At 42.5% G+C, this 21043-nt stretch overlaps 1 protein-coding gene across 4 annotated transcripts in view; it reads right to left on the bottom strand.

Annotated features, from left to right (window-relative positions):
• celf5a (cugbp, Elav-like family member 5a) overlaps positions 1 to 21043 on the bottom strand; it is a 179325-nt gene that overhangs the window by 74376 nt on the left and 83906 nt on the right. For all 4 annotated transcript variants that reach the window (XM_087174967.1, XM_087174968.1, XM_087174970.1 and 1 more), the window contains exon 3: positions 8241 to 8289. In XM_087174967.1, the coding sequence (XP_087031093.1) occupies positions 8241 to 8289 (49 nt within the window). The remainder of the gene's footprint in view (positions 1 to 8240; positions 8290 to 21043) is intronic.

Genomic DNA, 21043 nt, shown 5'->3' with positions numbered 1-21043 from the left:
AGTTACAGCGTTGAATAATGACCAAAACTGTTTTCGCAGAACATAATGATGTCACAGTGAAGTTGACATTTGACCATTTGGATATAAAATGTCTTCACGCCATCATTTTATCCTTTGTTATGGCCAAAAACTTCTTTTGTGAGGTCACACTGACTTATACCTTGGACCACCTAATTCCAATCAGTTGATATTTGAGTTCAAGTGAACATTTGAGCCAAATTTGAAGAAATTCCCTCATGGTGCTCCTGAAATATCGTGCTCACGAGAATGGCACGGACAGGCAAACTGAAAACGCGTTTGAAAATGCAATCGCACTGAAAAACAATATGAATGTGTAAACACAGTCATAACCTTGTAAATACTGAAAAGCTATTTATTAGATACATACATCTATTAGCTTTCAACAACTAACAACTGTAAACTTCAGTATGGCTTCTGCTCATGAATGCATATCTGATTATTAGAGCCTGCATGAGCGTGTTTGTGTGTATTCAAATGTGCCGGCGTTTGTGCCTGAGCAACAATCATTTTTGTTTCCCTCTTGTCAGTTTTTGTACACTCCAAAGCTCCTAACAGTATTTGGCCTCTCTCAGTGAACAAACAGGGCATTTTTTATTCCACATGGAGTGTAGGGAGCAAAGGTCTCATAAAATTAGGGCAGAGAATTCAGCGCTGGGAAGAGGCCAGGCAGTGAGGAGACAAGGGCAAGCTCTATTGTTGGGCTGAAAATGATCAAACCCTCTGACAAATATCTCACTAAGATTCTATTACCTGTATGAATAATTGTTCCTCTATGTATGCTGTAAATACAGACTTCAGAAACCCAATACTGCAAACCATCACCCCTGTCTATCTTATTTCTAAGAGTGTGTATGTGTGCGTGTGTGTTCATTTCCTTGTCTGCATGTGTCTCCAGTCTGCTTTAATCTCCTTCCATCTGCTGGTGGACCTCCTCTCCCTGTTCTGAGGCCTGCCGTGCCCCGCCCGATCTGCCAAGCCTGACCTCACTGTGCATATATATTTGTGTGTGTGTGTGTGTGTGTGTGTGTGCGTGTGGTGGGTTGCTTGATGAGCCTGGTTCCTTATGAAGTGGTGTCATTAAAGCAGAGAGAAGGAGCAAACGGGTGATTGCAGTGATTTGGCAGAGGTTGCATAGACTCCGTCCTCCAATCAGAGCCTTCGTCTGGCCTCTCCAGCTCCACTGCAATCACAGAGCACCAAGTCCACAGAGAGAACACACACACACACACACACACACACACACACACACACACACACACACACACACACACACACACACAAATCTACACCACAGCCAAAGTATGGGCTTGTCATTGCCATTATCTGCTTACACTGTGAATACACATACAGAAGATGTCACATCAGCAGGTCACCATCAATTTCTAACAGGGTTGGAAAAAATGTTTTCAATTAAAATGAACTGCACAAATTTTATGATTACTTGCACAATTAATAATATGTTGAATTTCTGTGTCAACATTTGTTTAACTCAGAAATCTGCAGGAATCCTATTTCACAAAATTCAAGTTAAGGAGTAAGAAAAGGCACTTGGAAGAAGCAGAATAAAACTTGATGCTGCTGTTCTCACCTAATGCACTACACACACATTATTTGAAGTGAATGGAAATGAAATGGCCAATAAAATAAAAAGGTTCACAAAACAAAATGTAAATAATCCAAGTCTTAAAAAGCTCAGCTTGCTCCATATAACCGCATTCATTCTAAGTAGGTTAGCATTAGAAAGCCTCTTCGCTAATCTAGCATGCACTATGAATAGAAGGTACTATGAAGTAGTGTTGGGAGATTATTACTTGCAATATCTCAATCGTCCACAAAGAGCTTATTGGCAGGTAATGAACAGTGAAACATAACAATCATGTCAACATATTTACTTTCACAGTCCACTGTACTGAACGGTACGTGGAATAACTGCATGATGAAATTTAAGGACATCTCACAATGCTAATAATGGCCCACTTTGATATGACAAAACCATTTAGTCTTTGTCAAAATATCTAGTATCAATAATATAATTTCACAGTAAGATATAAGATAATATATGTATTATGCCTCTAAAACTGACAACTCAAACATTAAAGTGCCATATTTATGTGGTGGAGAACCTACGAATTCTTATTGTCAGTGCAATTTGGACAACTACTAAGTAACATGTTTTGATGTTTTTAATGGGTACAGAGAAAATCGGCATGAGAACAAAAGGGGAACAAAGAGAGCGAGAGCGAGACAAAAGGAGAGAGAAAGAATTAGAAAGCGTAGAGAATTGAGCACTAAATTGATCTGTAGTCTGTCTGTCCCCAAAGACAGGTTGAGGTGCTGTAATGAGAATGGCAGACCAGATGCATAGAGGGGCCGTCTCTTCCCCATCTCCGTCCCTCTCTGAAAGAAGACAAGTTTGTTTCTCAAGGTGATTGTTGCGGTGATAAGGGAGAGGGTGTTATTAAGGGTGACAGCGGAGGGGCTGAGAGGCAGTGGCTGACTGGATAACCTTGTCCCCATCCCCGCCTCGCTTCCTTCTGCATGAACATCTCCACCACTGGCCTGCCCTGCCTGCTTGCTCGTCTGAACACAATCTGCTGGCTGGAATTACCTCCCGGCCTCAGGAAAACTAAACATGATTTCTGACCTTTCCTTTCTGTGTTCAACAGTAACCTTTGCTGATCCGCCTACGCTACGAGACCATCGCAACGAACAAGGGACGGAGAGGATGTGTGTGGTTTTTTTTTTATTAAAAAAAGAAAAAATAAAGAAGGGGAATGAGGATGACTGTGTGTTTACCTGAATTTATCTATGTGTTCACAGGCGAGTATGGGGGCAGATGCAATGTCCTCAACACTCAAATTCATGCAACTATGACCAATCTACAATGTCCAGATTTTGCTGTCAGTTCTTGTCATTTTTGAGTTTGCAGTGTTCTAAATCCCAGATTATAAGGTGTTTTTGTTGTTTTGTCTACCCTATGCGAGTTGCTGCTGCTTCCATATGTGTATGTGCAGACTGAGTGCACCAAAGAAGTTGCAACAATAGTATATTTTGTTGAAAAAAAAAAAAAAAAAAAGAGTACGAGACACTGTGTTTGCAGAAATACTGCATCTTTCAACTAGCTGAATTCATTACATCATCACTCTGCGTTCTCTTCCTGTTCTTTGCCATGTCAGCAAGTTTTGCATTGGTATTATCATCAGTAGTTTGTTAGATAAGGCTAATTGATCTCCACCTACCCAGTGTATTAGCGAATTGTTGTGATCTACTTCTTCCACTGACTCTGCATAACTGCTACAGCCTCAGCACAATCTGACCCTCAGGAGCAAAGTACATCCCTATAGAGATGATTTCATCATCTCTTTCTCTCCCCTCTGTTTGTCTGTTGCTCTCCTGCTTTCTCTCCTCTTGTCTGTCTCCCATAAACCCAATTCACCCCACCCCTCCCCTTCAAAATAACAAACTAGTTTGTGCTGATGTGAGGGTAAATTTAAGAGCTTACAGGCAGAGTGACCTGAACATCCCAGACCAGCTTGCTGGAGTTAGCTGACTGAACTCTGGGCTAGCAAAGGCCTGTGTATCAGTATTGTTTGTGTAAGAGCACCAGAGGGGATTTGGACAAGGAGTGCGAGCTCTGAATGTGTGACCCACAGCTGGCCTTACCATTGGATTAGCTCACCCTGATCCCCACAACCTCTGAACATGCTACCTACTATTTCAAGATCTCTCCATTTATGCCCAGCCAAGCACATTGTGACCAGTAATCTATAGTTTTCCTCTCTCCAAAGGGAGAAGATATACTGTTCAGCTCTTTGCTTTGCCCCTGCTGCCCCTCCCTCTCGCTGGTTTATCCACACTTTTCTCTGTTTATTTTGCACTTCTCTTCCTCTCTCTCCCACTTTTAGTGTCTCAGAACAAATTCCCTTCTTTCACCTCTCTACTCTCACCATCCGTCTTTACTCCCCTCATTCCTTCCCCCCTAACTACCCCTCTCTCCTACATTCCTCCTCTCTTTTCTAAAGGGGATCAGCGGAGCTTAGAGGCCTTCCTGCTTGGTTCATTACTGAGCTGCTCTGACATGGGAGCTCGTCTCTCTAGTAAGAAAAGGAGAACGCCACTGATGTTTAATACATGGACCACTCTGTTGTCTTTTACGCCAGATAAATTCATCATCAAAAACTGAGCACAGAACAGCAACAGAGCATGTAGCCCTGTTCTCTCAATCTAGATTCCCAATCTTTCTTTCTTTTTTTTGCCCTCACTTTCCATTTAACTTATTGCCTTTCTCTCTGTCTCTCTCTCAATCTCCCCCTCTCTCTCTCGCTCTTTGTTCCGTCACGTCTCAGTGAACTGGAGCAAACCTTTTCATTGTCCTTCAGTTGGAGTAAACACACAAACACAATGCAACGTTGCTGGTTGGCCCACAACATGGAACACAGCTCCTGCAAAGAATAGTGACCCCTTCCATTCAGCATATGTGTACACTGCGTGTGTGCCTGTGTGTAAATATGTAACATATACTGGACATGGCCCTGTGTGTGCACACGTTTTCCTAATATCATGTACATCCAATTTCCCACTGCGTGTGTGTGTTTGCATGAGAGAAAGAGAGAGAGGGAGACTGTGTATGTGTGTGTCAGAGCCTTATGGGTATGTATGTGTTTGCCTGTTTGTCCTCTCTGTGTGGGTGTGTGCGTGGGCGGCTGGCCTGTCTTGATAATGCCAGAGCCTGTTTCTAATCCAGGCCTCCTCAGTGGGCTGTAGCTCTAGCTGTGCCAGGCAGGCCTGCTGCAACACCAACAGAGCCCCAGCTGACAGCTAGCCTGCTCCTCTCTGCTTTCTGGACAATCTCTGAGCTCAAAACTTTAAAGATGGGTTAAGGTGGGAAATGAGAGGAGCCATGAAGGGATGGAAAAATGCACAGAAAACTATTTAGCCTGTGAGTGCAACAGGTCTTTTAAGATGAATAAAATAAAAGATGACACAAAAGAAAAAATCAAATGAAAGTGTAGTCTTCAAAATAACAGGAAACAAGCAGGAGTAGATAGTAATGGTGGACTGCTACGGGGGGAGCTGCTGGTAAAGGGTTTAGTATGAAATCAAAGTGGTTAAAGCTGATTTATCCTGCGTAAGGACGCCAAGCCCTCTAAGAAGGTGCTGAACAGCCCTTCACAAATGAAATATCAGCAGCAGTCAGTGCCAGTCATCAGTGCAACATGTGATGGAAAATCAATCTATTTCATATCAGGGACCTGAGAGGAGAAAACGAGAGAGACAGGTCCCTGCTGCCTCCACGCTGCGCCTCTTTAAAAGTCTCCCCAACACAAACATCCCAGAATGGTCTGCGTCATCAGTGACGGAGACATTCATGGTGCTGGTGGCTCAATGTGTAACGGCTGCTGTTCTGCTAGATTAGGTAGGTGATTGGCCATTAATATTCATTTCACAGTGTGTCTTTGCTAGGCGGCAGCAGGGGCTGACAGAGTGTTTGACTGGATTTACTCTACCATATATTTCCCTTTAATTTCTATAGGCAAGGTGGTTTACTTGTATGGCCTCAGTGAAGCTACCTAGTGGCTGGATGTACTCTAATTTTTTACCAGTTTGTTCTTAGCGTCCAACACCATAAAAGTTATGAAGATCTATGCAGGAAAACTGCTCAGTTTTGCTTAAATGTCCAAGAGTCATCAAATATTTAGAAGAATTAGTAAGAAGAATATGTTCTACTGTCGTCCTGTTTGATGACTGGAGGCAGGCAGGTTCATTTTTTACTGCAACAGTAACCAGGGAAAGTACACTGGTCTGGTGTGAGCCTGTCTGGTCTTAATAACAGCAGAGAGTTAGTCCTGGAGGAGCGGAGGTCCAGCAGGCATAAAACCATAGTAACAGGTCTTTCCCTTATGGATGGCCAACCTGGCACAGGTGATCTGAACTGTCCTCCCCATAATGAGATTAAGGGACTAATTAGTATGACTGTGTGTTGTAGTGTGACTGTGTGCACTGAGGAATATATGCCCCCTATTGGACTAAAAGTGGCCCCTGAGAGAGCAGGTCTGAGAACTAGGTCTGTCCCTGGTGTCCCTCCCTCCATGAGGCTAATTAATTTTTTTTTCCTCCGCTCTTCTAGCTCCTTTACACCACACTGACTTATAGCCCTGAACTTATTGATCTGGATTCTGGCAACAGCAGGCAAATGCGAATCAAGATTACAAAAATTTAATCTTGGCAGTTTTGACAGTGTGAAATAAGGAGAGTAATGAAATCAAATCCGCTTCAGTCTTTTACAGCAAATAAGAAGCAAAGGCTTGTCTAAGTAGGCCATGGAGGAGCATCAGCAGCACAGTCCATCAGCTAACAGTAGCAAGAGCAGCTGAAGACAGAACCAGATATGGAGAAAACCAAAATTATCTTTGCCAGTGATTATCACAGAAAGAATTAAGGCCAGCAGATTAGAAGCAGAATGAGAATAGGAGATCTAAAAAAAAAAAAGAAAAATGAAGATCAAATCCATTCCCTATCTACCCCTTCCATTTCTACTTCCTAACCCGTTAAAGTCACGCTAGTGTTTGATTGCCCCTGTGGCACCACTCTGACCTGTTCATTTAAGATGATGTGCAACTCTCAGGTCTGTTCCAGCACTCATTTGTTCCTCAGTGGGGTCCCCATGGCTGGCCAATAAGAGGACCCCATACTGACCAAAGTGCCCTGGGAGCTCTTAAACTGGCCACTCACAACCAAGTAAAGAGACAGCTGAGTGTCATTGTTAATGTGGACACACAGTACCACAATGGCAAAATCAATGGAGCTATAGGAGACATCAATCTTGACAGCACAAGACCCTTCTGCTTGTCTCACCACTCCTCTAAAGCTCTGAATGAATGGTTGAGAAAGAAAGAAAGAAAGAAAAAAAGAAAGAAAGAAAGAAAGAAAAAAGAAAGAAAGAAAGAAAAAGACAGAAAGAAAGAAAGAAAGGACTGACAGTGATCTTTATTGGCCTTTCCTCCATCCATCTCAAGGGGTTATGCTGTCCTTTGAAGATTGTGTGCATTTGACAGGCAGCCAAGTGGCCAGCCATTCTAATTCACCCGAAACAGACAGAGGTTTTTAGGTAAAGCCTCAGAAGTGCAGCACAGCAGCTGCATGCAGTTGGCATCATTTATGCATTTTCTCTCCCCGCCTGTTTTTCACTTCCAAATCTCTATCTGTCTCTCCCTCCACCAGGATGAGAAAGGCTGAAAACAGCGTTCCTCCTTTAAATAACAAAAAGCCACTCGCTTTGTTACGGGGTGACACATGAGATGCACACCAAAAAATAACAGCAAGGTTCATTGTCTCTGCCACTGACTTGAAGGATGCCTCCTCATCTCATTAACATATATGCAGATAGGCAGTGAGTAAATGAAAGCCTCCAAAAACGGAAGAGATCAAAGACAACAGAATTAAGGCCAAGTAATGAGGATCTTGGCAAGAACCCTGCAAATTTATTGATTGTTTGGCAAGCTGTACGTGCTCCTGCTCCATTTTTCCATCCCTCTATACCATTTACTCTCGTGTTTCAAATGCACACAGATCAGGCAGTGTGGGCTTTAACAGGGCCTTTGCGTGGCGATGGCTACAGAATTGAGTCCAAGCACCATCTAATTTACAGTGCAATGATAATGTACTTGGCATAGGAAACAAGAAAAGAGAGAGCGGCAGCAGGAAAGCCCATCAGAGCCCTACATCCTTTCAATAACACAGACTCTTTAATCAATTACAAACAGAACAAGGGCACAAGCAGGATGAGGAAAACAAAAAACACAGATTATTCCATAAACCCAGAGGATCTGAACCAGTAACAAATAAAATAAATGTTGGTAGGAGGCGAGATTACAGACTTCTCCAGTAAAATTTGTTACAAACTTTGACAGCAAACCTCTTTGTGTTCGATGTCACTATGTATTTAAAATACATTCAGACACAGTTTGGTTTAAACCATGTCTTAAACTTTGTTTGCAACGGTTGCTACTAATTGCTACAATTATGTATGAAAGTGCGGCAACATAAGAATGAAAAAGACTTGAAGGAGAGATTATTTTCTAAAAAAACAGCGAACAAGAAATATTGCATTGAGAGCAGTGAAACAGATGAGATCAGAAGGAAAGAATGAAAAGAATTAACCTAGATGAGACAGATGAAAAGGGGAGATGAATAAATGATGAAGAAAAGACGACAACTACCTCCACGGCTCTCGCTGTCAGCTGGTTTCACCTGGATGGGGCGAGTCATCTGGAGGAGAGAGAAGAAAGGGTAACAGAGAAGTTAGCTCTTGCGACTCGGCCTGTCGTTGATACAACAAGCGGCTACAAACCAAAGGTGTCAAGGTCCTCTCTCCCATACTAATAGCGGTTCTGCGATACTGATCAAAGTGCCTTGGCTGGAGAGGAAATCAAAACGCCATCATGCAGCTAAGCTGACTTGTCACTATAGTGTTTCTGCTGCCTGTTATTCAGTGTAAACAAAACAACCCTCAGCTCTCGGTCACACATAAAATAGGGTGTGTATGCGTGTGTGTGTGTGTGTGTGTGTGTGTGTGTGTGTGTGTGTGTGTGTACATTTGTATTTGTGTTTTTTCATGGCAGGTGTATGGAGAGGTTGAAGGGCTGAATATGTGTGTCTAAGTGAGAAATGCAGAGGCAGTCCTAATAAAAGTGAATCCAGCCACAGGAGGAGAGAGATCAATGCAGACCTATTGATCCAGGCCCTTGGGCTGTGGAGAGTGTCTGGCTGGGAAGGATTCTCTGGTTAGGAGGCTCACTCTAATCCACTGGACCCTGATAAGAATGGCATTGCCTGGATTAGATGCCTCTGTCATCACAGTTTTTGTGTCACGCTCTCCTCCTTCCCCAATTTTACCTCCTTCTTTTTTCATTATTGTTGTTCAAGCTGAACAATTTTACCAGACTTGGGCCCGATTTGTTTGGAGGAAAAAGTTTGAAGATGCAGCTGTGATTTACAACATGTTTTTTAACAGCTGCAGCACCATTTCTTGCATCCTTGTCACATATTAGCACACATACTGAATATAAACCCACCCACACATGCATATAATATGCATATACGTACTATAGCTGTATATAATGTTTACAAGATAATTCATGTTCACAGATCCCCCCTCCCAATTCAGCCCAAAACAAATAGATTTAATAATAAAAACACACATATTTTAATACATCAGGGGTCAATAGTAGGAATTTTTTTTTTTAAACAGGATTACCGGAACATAAAAGCAACCTCTTAGACCAGACTCGGCTATTTACAGTAACCCATTTGTAGCTTCTATTTAAGCATCTTTTTAATGCTTGAAACTATTTGCCATTTCCTGACATCCCAGTCAAATCACTGAACCATTCAGCACTGATATTTTTACACCTTCATATGTATATTTTGTTCCATCGTCTTGTCATGTATCTTTTTTTCAGTTCAATTCCACGGCAGGGCTGAAAAGGTCAGATTTAAAGACAGGGCAGTCCAATAAAAGCATGACATGTTCAAGGAGAAACACCATAATGGGATTTTAAAATGTCTTAATAACATGCTGATATATGGGGGAGAGGCCCAGGCCCGATTCATTAAGTGCTAAACGTATCCATTTTCACCTTGAGGAACTGAGTAACCTTCCTTCACTGAAATTATTCCATAAATTTACCCATCGTAAATAATAACTAGCAGCGGCTAAGACTTTGTAGCAAAACAGGGAGGATATTATGCTTGTGAAGGTTGAGGTTTTAGCTTGTTTCTTGGCTCGCTCCATATCCTGCTCCCTCTCCATCTACAAGTGCTTTCTTTCCCTTGTACAACACGAGCAAAGTAACCCTACAGTATGCTAATGCCAAGCCACAGGGCGAACTGCTCCACAGCATGTACGGATAGATTACAGAATCAACCGCAACGCTATCGCACACGTGTTCAAAGAAACCTCTGAGACAGAAACACCTCCGAATGGGAAAAAAAAAAAAAATCATCCGCAAGACAAATTCACAGATAACTTTCCCAACCCTCTGCTCCTTCACAACAACACAGGAAATCTTTGAATTTGCTTTTGACATGTCAAACGGACAAAAGATGCTTCCATGCTGCCAGCTGATTTTTGTTTTTACATGCACGATGGAGGAGGCCAAATCTACAGCTGAGGCTCCTCTACCATGCTATGATCTCAGCCATCTCTTCAGGGTGCCAGCGTGTGGGAGGCATCTCTCTCTAAAGCTAGTTACTGTTCAGCCTCCAACATGCCAGCTTAATGGTCTACTTATTTGCCTGAAAGCAATGCATTATGGTCCTGAACAGTCACTTTGTCTTTTAGTTTGTTACATTTCCCTTACACACATATGAAGAAAATCATGTCATGCCAGCAGAAATTAAATGCATGTTGCAAAGCAGACTTGTACTATATGCATGCTCACACATGCACAGACATGGTGACTTTAAGTCAAATTCATCAAGCGCTGCTGTTGCCAAGGAGACCATTCATTAACTTCAGATACTGTGGGGTATGTTTTTACCATGTCCTTTGTGGGCTGGAGCAAATAGCTTCTCGACACACCCACAAGGACCTGAGTGAAGCTGCTTTCTATAGCAAGTAACACAAGTTTTAACCGGGATGCTTTTTGTTATAGCAGTGGTTAGGTGAGGCAGTTGGGAAAGCAGAAGAGGAAAGAGGGAGAGATTGTGGAAAACGACAACAGGAGATGGAGAGAGGGTTAAAGAAGATACAGTACATACAGAGAGAAAGCAAGCGAGAGAGCCTGCAACTCCTAGATAAGATTGCTTCTTCTGTTGGGTGGCGTTTCTACAGCTCTGACTCCACCTTCCCGCCTTTCACTTTCAAACACTGAAAGAGACGGCACAACTGCTCTCTACAAACACTGTATATTGACAAATCAACCACCTGCCTCCATATCGCTCTGCAGCTAAAAATTGCACTGCATCTCGTGGGACATTAATTATAAATTAACCAAATGATAAAAATGTTTTTAAACTTAAACAGTTTTTGACAGAGAAACTTTTATTTGACTGGCCTGATAGTCTGTTTCCTTGCCATGTTTCTCTACCTGAGAGTGTTATTGTGACTTAAATGCCTTGATTCATTCAACAAGGTTTTCCAGACCAGACATGACATTCAAGATACGAATGGTGGGGATGTTTCCAATCCAAATGTGATATTCAGTGAAGGAGAAATAATGTGTCTCCTCCAAATATTTGTTGTTTCTGAATTTGCTCTGCATTATTTGCATTTGAATACCCATGAAGAAGTCCAGTGAAAAACATTGTGTTCAAAGACGGTGTGTTTTGCACGTTTCAGCCCTACAAATCACATATTGTATGTTTCCAATGTGTAGTATGCTGTTGAATATGTGTGGTTGTTTTTTGCCTTCTAGAAAGCCACAGGTGAGAATGTGTGGTCATGCGATGGAAAGACTCATTTGACAAGTCTGTGCTTACATGTTAGTGACGGGCTGTAAAATACTGTACATATTATGTTGAAGAAACCCCATGGACATGAAGGGCACTTTCCTGAGGACATCAGTGACATTTTTTAGTGCTTTTCATTAGGTCCATCATCAGGTTTAATTGAATGTGAGCTGAATGTTTTTGATTACTCTGAAGAAACAAGCTTATCTGATGACTCACAACATCTCAATGGCCTCACAACCATCAAGTTAGTTACTGCTCTTCGTTTTCTTCCTCTAATAGAAAATACAATTATTTTTTCCTAATACAAGGCCCCTGTCTTTCTCTTTTCCTGACTCTGCAAGCTGTGCTGCTCTAAGGACTTTGGCAAATCTATAGTTCCATATGCTTTTCTTGAGCCACCTCATCTGCTTAGTTAAGCCTCCAGTCAGTTGAATTAAAGCTCTTAGCTATAGTATGCTGCTGTTTTATAAGGAGGGTGAGATAGAAACCCCTAGGCCAACAGTACATAATGTAGTGTGTAATAGGCCTGGAATACACACACATAAGCTGTTGGTTTGTTTCTACTTTTTGTTAGCTAGTCTTTAAAACTGATTCTTGACTGAAACTGCCTACAAAATAATAAGCCTAAAATGAGCACTCTCAACCAATACATGAACACTCCACAGATGCACCATTCATCAGATTTTATCATGTAGTATCCCCAGTATTCTGGTAAAGTTTGGCCTGGCTGGGTAGCAAACGTCTTTTTACTTAAATTATTATTAGCCACAAAAAGGGCCGAAGGCCCTGGGCTCAGACCACAAAAGACATTCCGCTGTCTGATTTCAAATTACACCGAGCTAGTCAAAGGAACTGTAGTCAGGACTTGGCCTGTTAGTAGTAGGGAGGATTTAGAGTCTACTGTTGGCACTATCTATGACACTAATGAGTTCATGACTAGTAGAGTTTAGCAGGATGGAGCAGTATAGAGTCCCAGAATCCACACTGCTTAAACTCCAGAGAGAGGGGCCAGTAGCAAGACAATAATACTGCTTTGGAAAGAGTTTCAAAGACCTGGTGCCGATCCAAGCCCCAAACTTTGCTGGTCTTTAACTTTCATATTATCCAAAAAGATGAACCTCCAATACACAGGAACGCAGTAAACAGAGATAAAATTGCAATAAATCTTGTCCTGGTTTTACAGAAGCTCATCTCTCAGTAGTAAAAGTCTTTTTACAACAGTTATGCACCAGCACTTACTTACAGTGCTTGCTATAAAATAACTGTAATAGCCATTCACCATGTGTGGTGTCTTCTAACTTTCACTCAGATTTAATATAGAGTAATGTTTGTCCTGGGATCATTAATACGTATTAGCGGGCCATCAAAGCTCATATTGCTGCACTGCTTAGTAACAGGAGCATAAACAGCCCCCTTCTGACTGGGCCATCTATGCTGATATAATTAATATTTCCAATTATTGATCTGAAGGAGTGCTGAGTGGTAACTGTCTGGGGGCTCCAGCTTCAGCTAATAAATCTGTACTGTATACAGTAAGAAGGACACAAGAGATAGTAGGAGAGAGAGCGTTAAAGTGAGAGACTGTGAGAGAGACGGAGCTAGAGGCATGGTGGAATGATTTACAGTTATGAAGTGCTTCACTGCAGTCACAATAATTGTTCATTAACAATAAAATTACAAATAAAGATCAAATTTAAAAGGCTTACTCAAGCTGGTGATGAACAATTTCTTAATATTATAAATTTAACTGGATATGAAAAGACATTTCACCACTTTGACATGAAAATGTGACGGCATTATTGTGTAGCTTTGCAGTGAATGATATCATCACGATGCATTTTTCAAAACAATGCACATTTTTAGTCAGATAATAAAACACTATGACAATGTTAAGAGTCTTTGTAATGAACAAGTACTAGGGCTTCTGCATTTATAGCCAGACAGTAAACTACACTCATTGTAATCTGCACGTCAGTAATTCCCCTGTGTAGACTCTTTACATTATATATTCGTGGGCTACTGGAGCTAGACAAAGGTGGAGAATGGCCAGGCTTACATCTACATCTGTGTTCTCAATTATTATCCTCACACATATAATGTACATTGTAGATACGGAGAGAGATCATTTTGGAGTTCTGCTCACTGCATTATTTTTGTTATTAATTTGTCTGTCACAAGGTGATGCTTTTAAATTGATACTTTCTTTTCTAAACAAACGTCCAAAACCGATTCAAGAAGGTATTTATGTTTATCAATAATTTGAAATTGAGATAAGCAATAAATGCTCACATTTGAGGAACTGGAAATCAAATTATTAAATGTTTGGTCATTTTTGCTTGAGAAAAGGCAGTTCATCATCAAAACTATTAAGGTCTTGAGAATTTACTAATTAATAAATTAACAATTTCAGCACAATCCTCAACCAAAGCTTTATCTCCAACTACCAAGTTGCACAAAGTATGCTGAATCAAAAGATAAAATAAACTGTTGTATGTTTTGCATGTACTATATATGAAATTTTAGTATCTCTGAAATTCAAGATCTGTTCAAACACACAAGCGGGTATGTGCAGGTGCATTTCTGACCGAGTCATTACTGCACTTTTGAAAGAAATGCGCTCATGCTATAGCAGCCCTGCCCTGTGTAAATGTATTGAATCTATGTTACAAGGTTTATATGTGTGCTTGAATGCATGTGAGAGAATGTTTGTGCAAGTGATTTATAATTTACCCATATGTGAAAATGTGCTGGCGGCAGCAGTGTGGTGGTCCTGATAAGAAGCATCAGTCAGTGGTGAGGAGATGGCAGCCACTATAAGCCTTGGGATTCCTATCAGAACCAAGAGGATTTAGAGCTTGAGGCGCTGACATGGACTGAGACGCCTGCAGACCTCAGCTAGTCGGTATCACATTTGTATGTGAATGAAAAGTTCTGCTCCATAATGCTCTATCGATTTCGAATAAGAAAAAAACATGAACTTATGATTTCCTAAAGTATAGAGGTTGCATTCTCATGAGGTGAGTTTTGTCAGAAATGCATGGTCTTGTTTAGAAAGTGCAATTATTTTTTGCTTTGTAGTTGTTTTGCACAAGTACGTAAGTGTTACTTTTTTTAAAGACTGAATTGCTCCTTTTGGAACAAAACTGTTGATATCCATCTGTTACACTGAATGTTCCTTGTAATACACCAATTAGCAATGAGGCTGCAGCTAACTCACAAACATGTGCGATCTGTAGTACCATTACTACTAGTACCACTACAACATCTCTGATTAAGACCATTAGACCTTCTGTTGTCTGATGCCATCCAAGTTCCTGTTTATCTCTTTCCCCAAAACACTAACTGCCTCCCAGACAGCCTGAAGTCCATCTACTGAATGCTTTTCCAAAAGGCTTTCCAACCCTCTCTATTATCATAGCTTTACTAGCTGAAGTGGTTGGCCAGCTGTCTGACTGCTACAGCCCTCATTATACAGACAGCAGAACTCAGCTCTCATCAAGATTTCATGAAGGTGAATGTCACACATCAAAACCACCTCATTTGTAGCGCCCCGTGACTCAGCGGAGTTGCATGGCATGAGCCTGTGCTGGTTCTCATCAAACTCTTTATTACTTTTGTAGAGTCTGATTAACTCCAAACACCATATAAAAATCTCACCCTCCACCTCTGAGTTTGGTTATCACTGTCCCAACCCTTCGCACAGACATTGTCACTCGCTCTCACACCAATGCTTGTCTGTCTAGTTGATTATGTCTCCCTGTCTTGTGGAGTATAAGCTCACTACCAGTATTTGTATAAGAGACTCTGAGTCCTGCAAAACTCGTGCAGTAGACTAGGGTATGTGGGTGACAGAAACAGTGTGCAATCATGAGGGGGAGCAGATAGGGGGATTGAGCTAATGCCTAAATCCTGTCCTACTGAGCCTGTAGCAGGGCGTCCAAGAGATAAAGAGAAACAGAGGGAGAGAGGAGTAAGAGACTATGAGAGATGGAAGAGGGGGGAAGAAAAGGATCTTAGAGAAGTGACAGAAAAGGGAAAACTAATGAAAAGATGCTTGAGAAGAGATTGAGAGAAAAGAGTGGGTGGGGATTTATTAATAAGAAAAAAGAGAAACAAAAAGACAAAAAAAATATATATATATTTTTCCCCTCTCCTGCCCCTCCTTATCCTCCACTTCCTGACTTATGAGCCACACTTTGGTTATCAGGGGAAGGGCATCACTCCCAGACATCTTTGGCACGGCTGCTTTTCAAGCCCAGAGAGCTATTGACATGGCGTGTTACTGTAATGCGTGAAGCAGTGGGAGACTCATTGTAAATCTGTGTCAACAAATGCTGGAGCAGCAGCAAGCTCAATCTCTCTCTCTCTCTTTCCCTCTCTCTCTCTCTCTCTCTCCCCGTGTCTGCCTCGCTTTGCCTCTCTCTTGCATTTACCAACCTATCTAATGAATCTTATCTGCACAGCACACTGGAGGCTTAAGCTTTTGGTGGGCTCACATCTCTCCCACACACACAGACACACTCTCTCTCTCTCTCTTTCTCTTTCTTATTCTGCTCGCTGTTTGATGTGGTTTACGCTCTTCAGTTCATTTTGAGGAACTGTCCTTAGACAGATAAGATCATGACGACAGACCCAACCCAGTGGCTTCAGAAGGGCAGCATCATGCCAATCCCAGCACGCGCCACAGCGAGGGTCCGGAGTGAGCAGGAAGTAACGAAATGGCAGAGGATATGTTCCGTGACAGAATTACAGATCTAGAGTTGTGTGAGGCTTTAATGCTTAAAGGTGCCCTTATGCACTGACGCCATGTTCCCTATCTGGCTGCTGCCTTGATATTTGCTTTGAAGATTATGTCTTGCCTGACTGTCAGTGAGTTGCAGCTATGGTAATGATGTACAACATCACAGCATGCGCACATGCAAGCATGCTATTGCAAGTGTGCTTAGGGTGAGATGATATGAACTGAAATCCATATCACGATTAACTACCATTTACCTTAATAACAATAAATGAAACATATTCTCCAAACAAAGTTATTAATAATGACTATAAGTAACATTCATTTTTATCCGTGTTACGTTCTAGGACAGGGAGTGACATTAGAAAATACTGTACGTCATAGTTGTGTTTCTGTTTATGAAACAAACTGCTGATGCTTCCTCTAGAAAGCAGAATTATTTTGCCACAGTTAAACTGGGCACACATGGTTATTAAAAATTGCTTAAAACTTTTTGGTAGAACAATGCTGACTTGACTTCCCCAGTTTGGATTAAACCCAAAGCATTGATGCAAGCACAGTGATTAGTTGTTAGTCGTAGGATTAGATGTGATACATTGTTGTGGTTTCAGGTGCATTAAAGGGGTACACTACATTGACAATTTACCTAACAGAATCAATTTACTGAACAACATGACTTAAATTAAATCTTGTGTCGTTACATGCATAATGTTGGTTTCGGAAGATTTTCCACTTCTTGTGCAGCCCTACATGCACTCAACCACACTCATACTGGCTTACACATGGAGACACACGCACACACACAAACACGCACACACCCTTAGCTGCATGTTTCCTTTACCCTCTGTGTTGAGCCCAGAATGCTCCCGCTGCTGTCACAGCAACTCCAGGATTGTGACAGATTACGGCCTGCTGCCCTGACCAATAGGAGCCAAGAAGTGTTGCCTGCCCACTGACTCATAATTCTTGGCATACCTATGCCGAGTTGACGTTTCTTTAATGGTCCCTAGACCTCCAGTAGGCATCCTTGTCCCAAGCACTATGATTGCCTATTAGCAATTCACCAGCACTTGCACTTTTCTACCCCTCCACTCCCCATGCCACCCCTCCTAAGAGGGGAGAGGACCAGGAGGAGAAGAAGCCAGAGGAGGATAGAGATAGACGGAAGGAGGGAGAAAGATAGGGACGCAGCCAAGCATGTTGGCTTTAGATTGGAGAGAGGTCTGAGGGGTGCCAGAAAGAGAGGGACAGAGAAAAATGGAGACAGAAATATAGATAGTAAAACAATACATCCCTCAACATACTGCATAATTTCCAATATGGTAATGGGGTGTCTCCCTTAACTTTTCATGTTCCTTTCACTGTAGATACAGTTTGCTTTCAGTCTCTACACCCTCTTCCCCAAATCTGGCTGTCTACTGTGATATGCCACTGGAGAACTTCTCCATTCGGTCTCATTAACCAGCCACATCTGCCATAGCTACAGATCAGAATGACATACTGGTTATTAATGATAGGATGATCAACCATTTGTTATCCTATAGGACTATTATCTGGTTGGTAAAATATGGACTTGGCACAGTTGCTTGGGGCATGTGTATATTTGTGTGTGTGTGTGTCTGTGTGTGTGTGTGTGTCTGTGTCCATCAAAGGGGGATTGCGAGAAGGAGCCAGAGCTCACAGGAACGACACAGGGCCAGCCTGCTCTGTCCATCTGCTCCGAGCTTCATTCCCAGCATATCAATACCCCACGTCTACACACACACACACACACACACACACACACACACACACACACACACACACACACACACACACACAGACAGCATTCTGTCACCAGCGACTTCTGCTGGTTCCATCACTCTCCCACCACTCCAGCTCTTGGCTGTGAAGCCTGCTTATGTTTCATCCTGACACTTAGAGAAAATCCCTGCTTGTCTATAAGCGCATTCAGCACCAAACAAAAGGGACAGGCCTGTCTTCTAGCCCCGTCTCTCGTCTCCTCCTCCTCCTCTTAAGTCTGACGCTGCAACACAGTGAAATTGTTTGCTAAATAAACACAAAAACCCCTTTCACTGTGTCTGGTTCAACCTTGAACTGCGCAGAACCTGAGGGCCAGACAAGCAGCACACCGGCCTGACCTCTCGCCATTTCTCCCAATCTGCGGCAAACAAACTCTGACGAAGTGAGAACAAGAAGCACTGGAGCGGAAAACACATTGGAAGTGTCCCGGCCATCTCCCACTCCTCACTGCCCCGGACTCACCCCTACCTCCCAAGGCCTAGGGTGGCTTATTTCATTGGTAGGGTTTGGAGTGGGTGAGTGAATATGGTTTGAGGCACTGTTTTGTATGTGTGTTTGTGTGTGTTCATGTCTAAGTTTCGTCAAAATTTTATGGAATAAAATAAGTTGCATCATTTACTGTATATAAAAAAAGATGTGGAAATATATATGCTTCACTTACACTGCAGTTTGATCTGTAGTTTGTGCCTTATAGGACGAGAGAAATAAGTTCTTTAGGGGCCACAGGTACATGTTGCAGCTACACACAGATAGATACACTAAAAGTCCTGTGAAACGCCTTACAACTGATTGAGGACTAGAAGTCTTTGTGGGTTCAGACCCACCCTGTGACCCAAGTCTAACTGGGTCCAGTAGGGTCCTATTCTATCACTATGGGCTCTGACTCTCCTTGGTTTTGCCTCAGATGAGAAAATGTATGCATGGGTCTGTTCAGTCCTGAGGTGCAACCGAATTGCTACCCACATTGTCTACTCCGCCATCACCACCACTAACCTTATACTGTAGCAGCATCCTTGACAGCCCATGACCTCACCTGCCCCGCATGCCTCCCACCATCCAGGAACATTTGTATGCATGCATGTATTCATGAGCCGGTATTAAATTTAGAGATGTTTTTTTATTTTACAGTCACTGATATACATTTAATGCAGGCCAAGAAGAGAGAGACAGAGGGAGGGAGGGAGAAATGGAGACACTGTGCACTCTGTATGAACTCCAGCTAAATCACACTCAGAAGCCTCCAACACTTCCACCCCTTCCTTGTCTTAGCTTTCATTATTTATTAATTTATTCATTTTAATGATGTTCATCTGAACACATTCGTCTAACAATTAGGACTTAAAGGTTTAATATCATGCAATATAGGACCTTACAGAAATTACATTTGGGATTTGACATGCATTCTCTCTTTCTTCTCCCTCCACCTCACCCCTGCAGTCGTAAGGTGGATGTTGTGCCTGTTGTTCCATGAGGTCAGGATTGTTTTCCTCGATTCTTTGGCTCTGAGGGCAGTCCTGGGTGCTCTAATGGCTTGTTCACACTCTCTCCTTTGCATTATTTCCTAACTGCAAATACCAAGGGGCCATGTCACAGAAAGAGCTCTCCTAAAGCACTTACCAATGTAGGCTACATACACTCAAGCATGGACAAGAACACGCAAACAGAGACACTAAAGCAAGAACATTAAGCACGCACACACCAACACTTGGGTGGTGGTAGGGGGCTCTTAACTCAAAGGGGGGGGTGTCACACAGGGGACATTTTATTTGCTCTCAGACTATGCCACCCACAGAGTGCAGCCAATATGGTGTACAGTACTTATTCCAAAGTAAAGAGGACAGAGAAAAAAAGAGAAATAAGAGAGAAGAGTGCAAAGGAAATGGAAAGCGCAGAAGAAACTGATTTTGCCTCATAGTTCATCTTCATCTGGGTGCCCTGTCCCAAACCCCAGTTCATGAAATAAGTCCTGCTGAAAATCAATGGCAGTCGGAGCCGTGTAAAGGTCAGCCATTCAGCAGCGCTGGCCTTGGTGGACCAGTCAAGCCCAGGCTTGTACTGTGAAGCTCAGCTAAGTAGAATTAATGGGGGGATCGATTATTCTGCACACAACTTAAACTGAACTAAGCAGAGAATCATTTTAAGGCAGGAACTGTACCATGACATAGAATGAGATGCGTTTGCCACATAGCCAACCCCAGAGCTCATTTAGCAAGCACAAAGTAAAGGGTGGGAATAAAAAAGAGGTTTTAAATAAAGGATCTCACACTCTCTCCATCTCTGCTCCCTTCTTTCTGAGTTCAACCACTGTACACTAACCTTCTGATAATACCCTGAACCCACCCGGGACTCAACTCATAGATTTGATACATAGAAGCACTTTTCCTCTTTTCTCTTTCCTCCCCCCTCACTCCCTTTCCCCTTTACCTCTTTTTTTTTTTTATTATTTCATGTCACCTCCGGCACCTCATTCTTCTTGTATTTTTCCCTTGTTTAAAACAAAATCAATATGGAACCGGAGGAGACAAATCAACGTACGGTGGCACTACAGGGGGAGGCCCAGCAGGCTCCCATCTCTCTGTTCGCATGCTCCTCTCTCGCTCGCTCCGTGGGGTGGGGGAGGGGTGGAATAAGTGAAGGAAGGTAGGGTGGATGGGTGGAAGTAAAGATGTAAGGTTTGACTTATGGAAGGATGAAATGATAAGAGACCAAAGGGCTGGAGAGGGATGAAAGAAAGCTGGTGAGGGATGAAACAACACTCCAATGGGAGGGCATATGGAGGGAGAAATGAATGGAGAGAGGGATGAGAGAAAGAGAGGAGAGGAGTGGGCGGCAGTGGGGGTGGTGGGGGTGGTGGTGATGGTGGTGGGGGAGAGCGTATCATGGAAAATTCTGCTCCAGTGACTGGAGTGCAGAACGGGAACCCTCATCTATAATGTATATCATGGATCCGTGAGAGATTTTCATACATATAAAATGGAGCAGCACCAGGAAGTGTCTCGCTGCCACGGCACAGCCGAGAATCGCCCG

The sequence above is a fragment of the Seriola lalandi genome, unplaced genomic scaffold (assembly GCF_002814215.2).
Source record: "Seriola lalandi dorsalis isolate HSWRI2012SDOR001 ecotype SW California unplaced genomic scaffold, Sedor1 jcf7180002054402, whole genome shotgun sequence".
In the NCBI taxonomy this organism is placed as follows: domain Eukaryota; kingdom Metazoa; phylum Chordata; class Actinopteri; order Carangiformes; family Carangidae; genus Seriola; species Seriola lalandi.
This window is presented reverse-complemented; position numbering and strand designations above follow the sequence as displayed.